This window comes from Carassius gibelio, chromosome B23 (assembly GCF_023724105.1).
Source record: "Carassius gibelio isolate Cgi1373 ecotype wild population from Czech Republic chromosome B23, carGib1.2-hapl.c, whole genome shotgun sequence".
NCBI classification, from domain to species: Eukaryota; Metazoa; Chordata; class Actinopteri; order Cypriniformes; family Cyprinidae; genus Carassius; species Carassius gibelio.
The window spans coordinates 27,875,022-27,888,477 of NC_068418.1; the positions used below are offsets into that span (position 1 = coordinate 27,875,022).

General features: G+C 42.1%; 1 protein-coding gene across 1 annotated transcript; it reads right to left on the reverse strand.

Moving 5' to 3' along the window:
• Positions 1–5,754: 5,754 nt before the first annotated feature.
• On the reverse strand, positions 5,755–6,818 carry LOC128011059 (threonine-rich protein-like). Its single transcript, XM_052593099.1, has 2 exons — positions 6,724–6,818; positions 5,755–6,223 (listed from the first exon to the last, which is right to left on the reverse strand). The coding sequence occupies exons 1-2, from the start codon at positions 6,779–6,781 to the stop codon at positions 5,844–5,846; spliced, it is 438 nt and encodes a 145-aa protein (XP_052449059.1). The 5' UTR covers positions 6,782–6,818; the 3' UTR covers positions 5,755–5,843.
• Between the last annotated feature and the right edge of the window lie 6,638 nt (positions 6,819–13,456).

Below are 13,456 nucleotides of genomic sequence, written 5' to 3' on the forward strand. Positions count from 1 at the left end.
CCAGAGTGATATTGACAGCCCTTTTTCTCACTCTGGATAAGTACAGTTCTTGAATAGATGGGAGAGTTGAACCGATGATTCGCTCAGCAGTCCGGACTACCCTCTGTAGTCTTCTGAGGTCAGATTTAGAAGCTGAGCTGAACCAGACAGTTACTGAAGTGCAGAGGATGGATTCAATGATGGTGGAGTAGAACTGTTTCAGCAGCTCCTGTGGCAGGTTAAACTTCCTCAGCTGGCGGAGAAAGTACAACCTCTGCTGGGCCTTTTTTACGATGGAGTCAATGTGAATGTCCCACTTCAGGTCCTGAGAGATGGTGGTTCCCAGGAACCTGAATGACTCCACTGCAGTCACAGGGCAGCAAAGTCAGATTGTGCAGAGGAATCATCTGTTTCCTGTGGTCTTGTCCTGGTGGTCATCGGAGACAAGGTCTTTACAGGGGATCTGTATCTGGGGCTCTAGTTGTCCTGGTCTCCGCTGTCTTTCAGGGATGTAGAGGTCCTTTCTAGGTGCTGATCCACCATCTGGTCTGGATACGTACTGGATCCGGGTGACTGCAGTGACCCTCTGATCTGGACACAGACTGGATCTGGTGGCTAAGGAATAAAAGAGAAACAGACTAATATTAGCCTAGATGCCATTCTTCTAAAGATGTAGCAAGTACATCGGGTGTTATAGGAAGTGTTCCCGGTTCTGGTTTACCTAAAATCCTTTTTATGGATTTGGTTATTAAAAGCATATTAGTATGTTATGTGTAAGCCAGGTTAAAGAGATTGGATTTTAATCTAGATTTAAACTGCAAGAGTGTGTCTGCCTCCCGAACAATGTTAGGTAGGTTATTCCAGAGTTTAAGCTCCAAATAGGAAAAGGATCTGCCGCCCGCAGTTGATTTTGATATTCTAGGTATTATCAAATTGCCTGAGTTTTGAGAACGTAGCGGACGTAGAGGATTATGATGTAAAAGGAGCTCATTCAAATACTGAGGTGCTAAATCATTCAGGGATTTATAAGTAATAAACAATATTCTAAAATCTATACGATGTTTGATAGGGAGCCAGTGCAGTGTTGACAGGACCGGGCTAATATGGTCATACTTCCTGGTTCTAGTAAGAACTCTTGCTGCTGCATTTTGGACTAGCTGTAGTTTGTTTACTAAGCGTGCAGAACAACCACCCAATAAAGCATTACAGTAGTCTAACCTTGAGGTCATAAATGCATGGATTAAGTTTTCTGCATTTGAAATTGAGAGCATAGGCTGTGATTTAGATATATTTTTGAGATGGAAAAATTCAGTTTTACAAATGCTAGAAATGTGGCTTTCTAAGGAAATATTGCGATCAAGTAGCACACCTAGGTTCCTAACTGATGACGAAGAATTGACAGAGCAACCATCAAGTCTTAGACAGTGTTCTAGGTTATTACATGCAGAGTTTTTAGGTCCTATAATCAACACCTCTGTTTTTTCAGAATTTAGCAGTAAGAAATTACTCGTCATCCAGTTTTTTATATCGACTATGCATTTCATTAGTTGTTCAAAATGGTGTGTTTCACCGGGCCGCAAAGAAATATAGAGCTGAGTATCATCAGCATAACAGTGAAAGCTAACACCATGTTCCTGATGACATCTCCCAAGGGTAACATATAAAACATAAAGAGTAGCGGCCCTACTACTGAGCCTTGAGGTACTCCATACTGCACTTGTGATCGATATGATACATCTTCATTCACTGCTACGAACTGATGGCGGTCATATAAGTATGATTTAAACCATGCTAATGCACTTCCACTGATGCCAACAAAGTGTTCAAGTCTATGCAAAAGAATGTTGTGGTCAATTGTGTCAAACGCAGCACTAAGATCCAATAAAACTAATAGAGAGATACAACCACGATCAGATGATAAGAGCAGGTCATTTGTAACTCTAAGGAGAGCAGTCTCAGTACTATGATACGGTCTAAATCCTGACTGGAAATCCTCACATATACCATTTTTCTCTAAGAAGGAATATAATTGTGAGGATACCACCTTTTCTAGTATCTTGGACAGAAAAGGGAGATTCGAGATTGGTCTATAATTAACTAGTTCTTTGGGGTCAAGTTGTGTTTTTTTGATGAGAGGCTTAATAACAGCCAGTTTGAAGGTTTTGGGGACATATCCTAATGACAATGAGGAATTAATAATAGCCAGAAGAGGATCTATGACTTCTGGAAGCACCTCTTTTAGGAGCTTAGATGGTATAGGGTCTAACATACATGTTGTTGGTTTAGATGATTTAACAAGTTTATACAATTATTCCTCTCCTATAGTAGAGAATGAGTGGAACTGTTCCTCATGGGGTCTATAGTGCAATGTCTGATGTGATACTGTAGCTGACGGCTGAATGGTTGCAATTTTATCTCTAATAGTATCGATTTTAGAAGTAAAGTGGTTCAGAAAGTCATTACTGCTGTGATGTTGGGAAATGTCAATACTTGTTGAGGCTTAATTTTTTCGTTAATTAGCCACTGTATTGATAAATACCTGGGGTTATGTTTGTTTTCTTCTAAAAAAGAAGAAAAGTAATCGGATCTAGCGGTTTTTAATGCTTTTCTGTAGGATAGGTTACTTTCCCGCCAAGCAATTCGAAATACCTCTAGTTTTGTTTTCCTCCAGCTGCGCTCCATTTTTCGGGCTGCTCTCTTTAGGGAGCGAGTATGCTCATTATACCATGGTGTCATACTGGTTTTCTTAACCTTCCTTAAGCGTAAAGGAGCAACTGTATTTAAAGTGCTAGAAAAGAGAGAGTGCATAGTTTCTGTTACATCATCAAGTTGTTCTGAGGTTTTGGATATGCTAAGGAATTTGGATACATCAGGAAGATAACTTAAAAAGCAGTCTTTTGTGGTTGAAGTGATGGTTCTTCCATACTTGTAACAAGAAGTAGAACTTACAATTTTGGCTATATGAAGTTTGCACAAAACTAAATAATGATCTGAGATATCACTTGGCTGCATGATCTCAACACCATCAACATCAATTCCATGTGACAGTATCAGAATCAGAATCAGAATGAGCTTTATTGCCAGGTATGTTTACACATACGAGGAATTTGTTTTCGTGACAGAAGCTCCGCAGTACAACAGAATGACAGAGACAGAACATAAAACACATAATAAAAGAATAAAAAAATACAAATAAGTAGATAGTGAATGACAATATAAAAATGACAATTGTAGGCAGAAAACAGTTATGTATGTACATGTAAATTATGTGCAAAATTTAAGTGTATACTAAGTATGTGTGTTAGATAAATAAAGTGTATGTGTATATAAATATAAAGTGTAGTGTGTTCGCCGTTATTATCAGCTGTTCATAAGATGGATTGCCTGAGGGAAGAAACTGGTCCTGTGTCTGGTCGTTCTAGTGCTCAGTGCTCTGTAGCGTCGACCAGATGGCAACAGTTCAAAGAGAGAGTGTGCTGGATGTGAGGGGTCCAAAGTGATTTTGACAGCCCTTTTTCTCACTCTGGATAAGTAGAGTTCTTGAATAGAAGGGAGGGTTGTACCAATGATTCTCTCAGCAGTCCGGACTACCCTCTGTAGTCTTCTGAGGTCAGATTTTGAAGCTGAGCTGAACCAGACAGTTACTGAAGTGCAGAGGATGGATTCGATGATGGTGGAGTAGAACTGTTTCAGCAGCTCCTGTGGCAGGTTAAACTTCCTCAGCTGGCGAAGGAAGTACAACCTCTGCTGGGCCTTTTTTACGATGGAGTCAATGTGAATGTCCCACTTCAGGTCCTGAGAGATAGTGGTGCCCAGGAACCTGAATGATTCCACTGCAGTCACAGGGCTGTTCATGATGGTGAGTGGGGGGAGTGCAGGGGGGTCTCTCCTGAAGTCCACAAACATCTCCACTGTTTTGAGCGTGTTAAGCTCCAGGTTGTTGAGAGTGCACCAGACAGCCAGCTCTTTTACCTCCTGTCTGTAAGCAGACTCGTCACCGTCCTGAATGAGGCCGATGAGTGTGGTGTCGTCTGCAAACTTCAGGAGCTTGACAGAGGGGTTCTTAGGTGTGCAATCGTTGGTGTACAGGGAGAAGAGCAGTGGGGAGAGAACACAGCCCTGGGGAGCTCCGGTGCTGATTGTACGGGTGCTGGATGTGTATTTTCCCAGCCTCACTAGCTGCTGCCTGTCTGTCAGGAAGCTGTTGATCCACTGACAGATGGAGGTGGGAACGGAGAGCTGAGTTAGTTTGGGCAGAAGAAGGTTTGGGATGATCATGTTAAAGGCCGAGCTGAAGTCCACAAATAGGATCTTCACATAAGTCCCCGGTCTGTCTAGGTGTTGCAGAACATAATGCAGTCCAATGTTTACTGCATCGTCCACAGACCTGTTTGCTCTGTAGGCAAACTGAAGAGGATCCAGCAAGGGCCCAGTGATGTCCTTCAGGTGGGCCAGCACCAGTTTTTCAAATGACTTCATGACTACAGACGTTAGAGCCACAGGCCTGTAGTCATTTAGTCCTGTAATTTTGGGTTTGTTAGGGATGGGGATGATGGTGGAGCGTTTGAAGCATGAAGGGACTTCGCACAGCTCCAGCGATCTGTTGAAGATCTGTGTGAAGATGGGGGCCAGCTGGTCAGCACAGGATTGGTGTAACACAATCTGGGCCTGGTGCTTTTTTCCTTTTCTGCTTCCAGAAGACCTGGCGCACCGCATCCTCGCTGATCTGAATTGCAGGTGTGGGGGAGAGGGGGGATGCAGGAGGTGTGAATGGTGAGAGTGCTTGATTGGAGAGGTGTTCAGGATGGGTTGCAGGAGCTGTTAATGGTGTGAACGGTTGTTTGGAGAGGCATTTGGGGCTGGTTGCAGGAGTTGTGAATGGTGTGAATGGTTTTGTGGGGAGGCATTCAGGGCAGGTGATGGGTGTTCTAGTTCTAGTATTAAATCTAGAGTATGATTTCGACAAGGAGTAGGTCCTGATACGTGTTGTCAAACCCCAACAGAGTTCAGAATGTCTATAAATGCTGATCCCAATGCATCTTTTTCATTGTCAACATGGATATTAAAATCAACAACGATTAAAGCTTTACCTGCAGCCAGAACTAACTCGGATGTAAAATCACCAAACTCTTTAACTTCAATGTGCCAAATAAAGACTTCGTACACAGACAACAATGACACTGTGCTGACTCACTGGGCCCATGCCTTAACAAGTGGTCTATTCTGATAGTTAAGACATGACACCAAACAGCGGATTAATGCTACCAGAAATGGACAAGGGGTTACCTTTGCTTGTTTCATTTGGAAGTTGATTTTTTTTTTAAGGTTTACAATCCATTTTTCCCCCTGATGTCTTCCTTCACCAGAAAGGAATGAGAACTAGCACAGGAGTTGTAGTGTGAAGACACAGAATGAGAATACAGTGCTCCTACGATGTCTTCATTTGCCTTAAAAACGTTGTAAAAGTTTTTTCCATTGTTATGAAGATATAACCTCAACTTCACTGTATAAAACTACAGTGTTTTCTTTTAGTAAGGGGGCGTGTCTCCCACACAACTGATGGTTTCTTAGTTTACTGTACAAGCCAGAAGTGCCCTTGCCAGTATAACAGGAGCAGAAATACACCACCTCTCCTTGCTTAGAGCCCATTACGTTTAGGCAGAATTGGTAACAGCAATGTACCAGAAATGGTCAACTGCTAAAGCGACCCCCCCAAAGAGAAAGAATTGGCATTAAAAGCAGCTCCAACTCTGGAAAGAGACATTGAACAAGACAAACCATTAAACTTTTATTTTGTTAGTCAACTTTTGACAAAGCAGCTAGACAGCACCAAAAAAAAAAAAAAAAAACCTATTCAACAAGGCTTAGGTAGTGTTTGAAGTGGTCTCAGTCTCCTGAGACTGTGTGGTGGCACTAGAAGTGGTCTCCATCTCCTGAGACTGTGTGGTGGCACTAGAAGTGGTCTCCGTCTCATCCTCCTGAGGCCCTGGCGCCGTGGTGTTAGCTGGCGATTCGTCCCACTGATGCTCTGGCGTCGTGGTGTTAGCTGGCGATTCGTCCCACTGACGCTCTGGCGTCGTGGTGTTAGCTGGCGATTCGTCCCACTGACGCTCTGGCGCCGTGGTGTTAGCTGGCGATTCGTCCCACTGACGCTCTGGCGTCGTGGTGTTAGCTGGCGATTCGTCCCCCTGACGCTCTGGCGCCGTGGTGTTAACTGGCAGCTCACCCTGACTCCAGACATTTCCTAGGGAGACAGAAAGAGATGCACAAACCAAGTTACGGTGTTCATTTAACCGATTGACTGTAGAGAGAACCAAGTGATTGATTCAAATTTAATGCAAAGTGTTAAACTAAATTTACTTCACTCCTGGGGTGAAGTGATTTGAGGTTTCTTAGTTTGAGGTCTTGTAGTAACAGCCAAATACAGAGCGGTGATGACAAATGAACAAGAGACTTGGGAGGAGAAGTAAACATTGAGGTTTTCTTTAGCTGTATTAAAAACTTCAAGGTTCAGAATGTGAACAAGACTTCACAGATGGACATGTTTGGATGGCTAAGTAAATAAATCTTGTTACTCAAGTGAAGATAGTTTTGGAAAGAGAAAAATAAATCCATTTAGTTTGATGAATGGGTCGATAAAATGACTGGGTCTTCTGAAAATCACTGGTATTGAGAAAACACACATTGAAACAAACATAATAATAATTATTGAAATGAAACAACGACCAAATTATTAAAACTCACCTTGCCATAGCAACTGGTGATAAAGAAACACCAAAAGAGTAAATTTAATCATATCCATTCTTTACTACAACCTTAACCTCAAAATGACCAAACTATACATATAGTTCCATCCAAACCAGGACTTTTAAAGCCAAACAGAAAACAATTTGTGCCACCTGGACAGCTTGTTAACTCATTATTACATAATCAGTAAGCGCGCACAGCTTGAAAATCATTAAACCTGGGCAGGATTAAAGAGGTTCACTTTCTACCCAGAAGCCTTGTTCAAATACCCACATTTGCAGTCTTTGTATTTGTCTACTTGACTAAAGGTGCATCTCAATAAATTAGAATGTCGTGGAATAGTTCATTTATTTCAGTAATGTAACTCAAATTGTGAAGCTTTTGTATTATGAAAATAAAATGCACATAGACTGAAGTAGTTTAAGTCTTTGGTGTAATAAGTCCAGTTTTATTTAATATAATGATAAATTATATCTTTGATAAAATAGAGAGAGGATTCAGGTTTCTTTTTATTTGCAGATGACAGGGCTATTTGGAAAAGAGGGTGTAGCGTAGGGCTTGTTTTAAAAGCTATACAAAGAGTGTTCATATCTGTAGAGGAATGGGGAAATACATGGGGCTTCAAAATATCTGCTTCTAAAACAAAATATATAATTTTGGGTTTTAAAAGAAAGTTACCTAATCTGGGTTATATATGTATGAGCCTCCATTGGAGAAGGTAAATGTTTTAAACTTTTTTGGGTATTTGGTTTGAAGAGTGTATGACTTGGGCCGTGCACCTGGTAAAACTGTGTTGCAGTGTGAAAAAGTTTTGAATGTGATGAGAAGTCTGGCTGGGTGTGGGGCTAATAGGGAGACAATGTTGCAAATTTTTCAGGACATGATCAGATCTGCTTTTGATTATGGGTGCTTTGTGTAGGGATCTGCTTCCAAAACTGTTCTGGATAGGTTGGTTGTGGTGCAGGCAAGAGCTTTGAGGATTTGTTGTGGGGCATTCAGATCCACTCCAGTACCTGACCTGCTCATTGAAATGGGAGAAATGCCCTTATGGTTAAGACAAATTAAAGTAAGGGTTACAGGATTACTGGGTAAAACTTAGTGGGTGTAATCATATCTTGCCAGCAAGGTGTTTGTTGTTTATTGTCATAATAAATAAGTGGGCAGGGAAGATGAGCATGGATCAGGGAGATATCGTAGAACACAAGTTGGTTACCTATGCCCTATTGGGTGCTGCCTGAAATGTGTGTTGAGCTTGGTTTTCATCAGGAAAAAGAGAAATTGGAGGTGGCACCAAACATAGAGGAATATCTTAATTCAATTAGTGGAAGTACTATGATTGTTTTCACAGACTTTCACAGGTCTAGAGATCCAGTTAGTGGGAAAGCTGGTTTTGGGGTATATGTGGAACAGTTAGGATTGGCAATTGGCCAAGTCAAGTCAAGTCAAGTCACCTTTATTTATATAGCGCTTTAAACAAAATACATTGCGTCAAAGTAACTGAACAACATTCATTAGGAAAACAGTATGTCAATAATGCAAAATGATAGTTAAAGGCAGTTCATCATTGAATTCAGTGATGTCATCTCTGTTCAGTTAAATAGTGTCTGTGCATTTATTTGCAATCAAGTCAACGATATCGCTGTAGATGAAGTGACCCCAACTAAGCAAGCCAGAGGCGACAGCGGCAAGGAACCGAAACTCCATCGGTGACAGAATGGAGAAAAAAACCTTGGGAGAAACCAGGCTCAGTTGGGGGTCAGTTCTCCTCTGACCAGACGAAATCAGTAGTTCAATTCCAGGCTGCAGCAAAGTCAGATTGTGCAGAGGAATCATCTGTTTCCTGTGGTCTTGTCCTGGTGGTCATCGGAGACAAGGTCTTTACAGGGGATCAGAAGAATCAGAATCAGAATGAGCTTTATTGCCAGGTATGTTTACACATACGAGGAATTTGTTTTCGTGACAGAAGCTCCGCAGTACAACAGAATGACAGCGACAGAACATAAAACACATAATAAAAGAATAAAAAATACAAATATGTAGACAGTGAATGACAATATACAAATGACAATTGTAGGCAGGTATATTACAAAGTGAAGTTATGTATGTACATATATATTGTGTGCAAAATTTAAGTGTATACTAAGTATGTGTGTTAGATAAATAAAGTGTGTGTGTATATAAATATAAAGTGTAGTGTGTTCGCCATTATTGTCAGCTGTTCATAAGATGGATTGCCTGAGGGAAGAAACTGGTCCTGTGTCTGGTCGTTCTAGTGCTCAGTGCTCTGTAGCGTCGACCAGATGGCAACAGTTCAAAGAGGGAGTGTGCTGGATGTGAGGGGTCCAGAGTGATTTTGACAGCCCTTTTTCTCACTCTGGATAAGTACAGTTCTTGAATAGATGGGAGAGTTGAACCGATGATTCGCTCAGCAGTCCGGACTACCCTCTGTAGTCTTCTGAGGTCCGATTTAGAAGCTGAGCTGAACCAGACAGTTACTGAAGTGCAGAGGATGGATTCAATGATGGTGGAGTAGAACTGTTTCAGCAGCTCCTGTGGCAGGTTAAACTTCCTCAGCTGGCGAAGGAAGTACAACCTCTGCTGGGCCTTTTTTACGATGGAGTCAATGTGATTGTCCCACTTCAGGTCCTGAGAGATGGTGGTTCCCAGGAACCTGAATGACTCCACTGCAGTCACAGGGCTGTTCATGATGGTGAGTGGGGGGAGTGCAGGGGGGTCTCTCCTGAAGTCCACGATCATCTCCACTGTTTTGAGCGTGTTAAGCTCCAGGTTGTTGAGAGTGCACCAGACAGCCAGCTCTTTTACCTCCTGTCTGTAAGCAGACTCGTCACCGTCCTGAATGAGGCCGATGAGTGTGGTGTCATCTGCAAACTTCAGGAGCTTGACAGAGGGGTCCTTAGACGTGCAATCGTTGGTGTACAGGGAGAAGAGCAGTGGGGAGAGAACGCAGCCCTGGGGAGCTCCGGTGCTGATTGTACGAGTGCTGGATGTGTATTTTCCCAGCATCACTAGCTGCTGCCTGTCTGTCAGGAAGCTGTTGATCCACTGACAGACGGAGGTGGGCACGGAGAGCTGATTTAGTTTGGGCAGGAGGAGGTTTGGGATGATCGTGTTGAAGGCCGAGCTGAAGTCCACAAACAGGATCCTCACATAAGTCCCCGGTCTGTCTAGGTGTTGCAGAACATAATGCAGTCCAATGTTTACTGCATCGTCCACAGACCTGTTTGCTCTGTAGGCAAACTGAAGAGGATCCAGCAAGGGCCCAGTGATGTCCTTCAGGTGGGCCAGCACCAGTTTTTCAAATGACTTCATGACTACAGACGTTAGAGCCACAGGCCTGTAGTCATTTAGTCCTGTAATTTTGGGTTTGTTAGGGATGGGGATGATGGTGGAACGTTTGAGGCATGAAGGGACTTCGCACAGCTCCAGCGATCTGTTGAAGATCTGTGTGAAGATGGGGGCCAGCTGGTCAGCACAGGATTTCAGACAGGCTGGTGTAACACAATCTGGGCCTGGTGCTTTTTTCCTTTTCTGCTTCCGGAAGACCTGGCGCACCGCATCCTCGCTGATCTGAATTGCAGGTGTGGGGGAGAGGGGGGATGCAGGAGGTGAGAATGGTGAGAGTGCTTGATTGGAGAGGTGTTCAGGATGGGTTGCAGGAGCTGTTAATGGTGTGAACGGTAGTTTGGAGAGGCATTCAGGGCTGGTTGCAGGAGTTGTGAAGGGTGTGAATGGTTTTGTGGGGAGGCGTTCAGGGCAGGTGATGGGTGTTCTTTCAAACCTGCAGTAAAACTCGTTCAGATCGTCTGCCAGTCGTTGATTCTCTACGGTGCTGGGGGGTGGTGTCTTGTAATTGGTGATCTTCTTTAGACTTTTCCACACTGATGCGGAGTCGTAGGAAGTGAACTGAGTCCTTATTTTTTCAGAATAATTCCTCTTTGCCACTTTGATCTCCTTTCCCAGTGTGTATTTAGCCTGTTTATACAAGACATTGTCCCCCTTCACGTAAGCATCTTCTTTGGCCTGACGGAGCTGTCTGAGTTTTGCAGTGAACCACGGTTTGTCATTATTGTAAATTAGTTGAGTCTTTGTAGGAATACACATATCCTCACAGAAACTGATATATGATGTTACGGTCTCTGTGAGTTCATCCAGATCAGTGGCAGCAGCTTCAAAAACACTCCAATCAGTGAGGTCAAAACAAGATTGTAAATCCTGCTCTGCTTCATTAGTCCATCTTTTTACAGTCCTTGATACAGGTTTAGCTGATTTTAGTTTCTGCCTGTAGGACGGTATAAGATGAACCAGAAGGTGATCAGAACGTCCCAAAGCTGCTCGTGGAACAGAGTGATATGCATCCTTTATTGTTGTGTAACAGTGATCCAATATATTACTGTCTCTTGTGGGACATGTAACATGCTGTCTGTAATCTGGGGCTCTAGTTGTCCTGGTCTCCGCTGTCTTTCAGGGATGTAGAGGTCCTTTCTAGGTGCTGATCCACCATCTGGTCTGGATACGTACTGGATCCGGGTGACTGCAGTGACCCTCTTATCTGGATACAGACTGGATCTGGTGGCTAAGGAATAAAAGAGAAACAGACTAATATTAGCCTAGATGCCATTCTTCTAAAGATGTAGCAAGTACATCGGGTGTTATAGGAAGTGTTCCCGGTTCTGGTTTACCTAAAATCCTCTTTATGGATTTGGTTATTAAAAGCATATTAGTATGTTATGTGTAAGCCAGGTTAAAGAGATTGGATTTTAATCTAGATTTAAACTGCAAGAGTGTGTCTGCCTCCCGAACAATGTTAGGTAGGTTATTCCAGAGTTTAAGCTCCAAATAGGAAAAGGATCTGCCGCCCGCAGTTGATTTTGATATTCTAGGTATTATCAAATTGCCTGAGTTTTGAGAACGTAGCGGACGTAGAGGATTATGATGTAAAAGGAGCTCATTCAAATACTGAGGTGCTAAATCATTCAGGGCTTTATAAGTAATAAACAATATTCTAAAATCTATACGATGTTTGATAGGGAGCCAGTGCAGTGTTGACAGGACCGGGCTAATATGGTCATACTTCCTGGTTCTAGTAAGAACTCTTGCTGCTGCATTTTGGACTAGCTGTAGTTTGTTTACTAAGCGTGCAGAACAACCACCCAATAAAGCATTAAAATAATCTAACCTTGAGGTCATAAATGCATGGATTAAGTTTTCTGCATTTGAAATTGAGAGCATAGGCTGTGATTTAGATATATTTTTGAGATGGAAAAATTCAGTTTTACAAATGCTAGAAATGTGGCTTTCTAAGGAAAATATTGTGATCAAGTAACACACCTAGGTTCCTAACTGATGACGAAGAATTGACAGAGCAACCATCAAGTCTTAGACAGTGTTCTAGGTTATTACATGCAGAGTTTTTAGGTCCTATAATCAACACCTCTGTTTTTTCAGAATTTAGCAGTAAGAAATTACTCGTCATCCAGTTTTTTATATAGACTATGCATTTCATTAGTTGTTCAAAATGGTGTGTTTCACCGGGCCGCAAAGAAATATAGAGCTGAGTATCATCAGCATAACAGTGAAAGCTAACACCATGTTTCCTGATGACATCTCCCAAGGGTAACATATAAAACATAAAGAGTAGCGGCCCTACTACTGAGCCTTGAGGTACTCCATACTGCACTTGTGATCGATATGATACATCTTCATTCACTGCTACGAACTGATGGCGGTCATATAAGTATGATTTAAACCATGCTAATGCACTTCCACTGATGCCAACAAAGTGTTCAAGTCTATGCAAAAGAATGTTGTGGTCAATTGTGTCAAACGCAGCACTAAGATCCAATAAAACTAATAGAGAGATACAACCACGATCAGATGATAAGAGCAGGTCATTTGTAACTCTAAGGAGAGCAGTCTCAGTACTATGATACGGTCTAAATCCTGACTGGAAATCCTCACATATACCATTTTTCTCTAAGAAGGAATATAATTGTGAGGATACCACCTTTTCTAGTATCTTGGACAGAAAAGGGAGATTCGAGATTGGTCTATAATTAACTAGTTCTTTGGGGTCAAGTTGTGTTTTTTTGATGAGAGGCTTAATAACAGCCAGTTTGAAGGTTTTGGGGACATATCCTAATGACAATGAGGAATTAATAATAGCCAGAAGAGGATCTATGACTTCTGGAAGCACCTCTTTTAGGAGCTTAGATGGTATAGGGTCTAACATACATGTTGTTGGTTTAGATGATTTAACAAGTTTATACAATTATTCCTCTCCTATAGTAGAGAATGAGTGGAACTGTTCCTCATGGGGTCTATAGTGCAATGTCTGATGTGATACTGTAGCTGACGGCTGAATGGTTGCAATTTTATCTCTAATAGTATCGATTTTAGAAGTAAAGTGGTTCAGAAAGTCATTACTGCTGTGATGTTGGGAAATGTCAATACTTGTTGAGGCTTAATTTTTTCGTTAATTAGCCACTGTATTGATAAATACCTGGGGTTATGTTTGTTTTCTTCTAAAAAAGAAGAAAAGTAATCGGATCTAGCGGTTTTTAATGCTTTTCTGTAGGATAGGTTACTTTCCCGCCAAGCAATCCGAAATACCTCTAGTTTTGTTTTCCTCCAGCTGCGCTCCATTTTTCGGGCTGCTCTCTTTAGGGAGCGAGTATGCTCATTATACCATGGTGTCATACTGGTTTTCTTA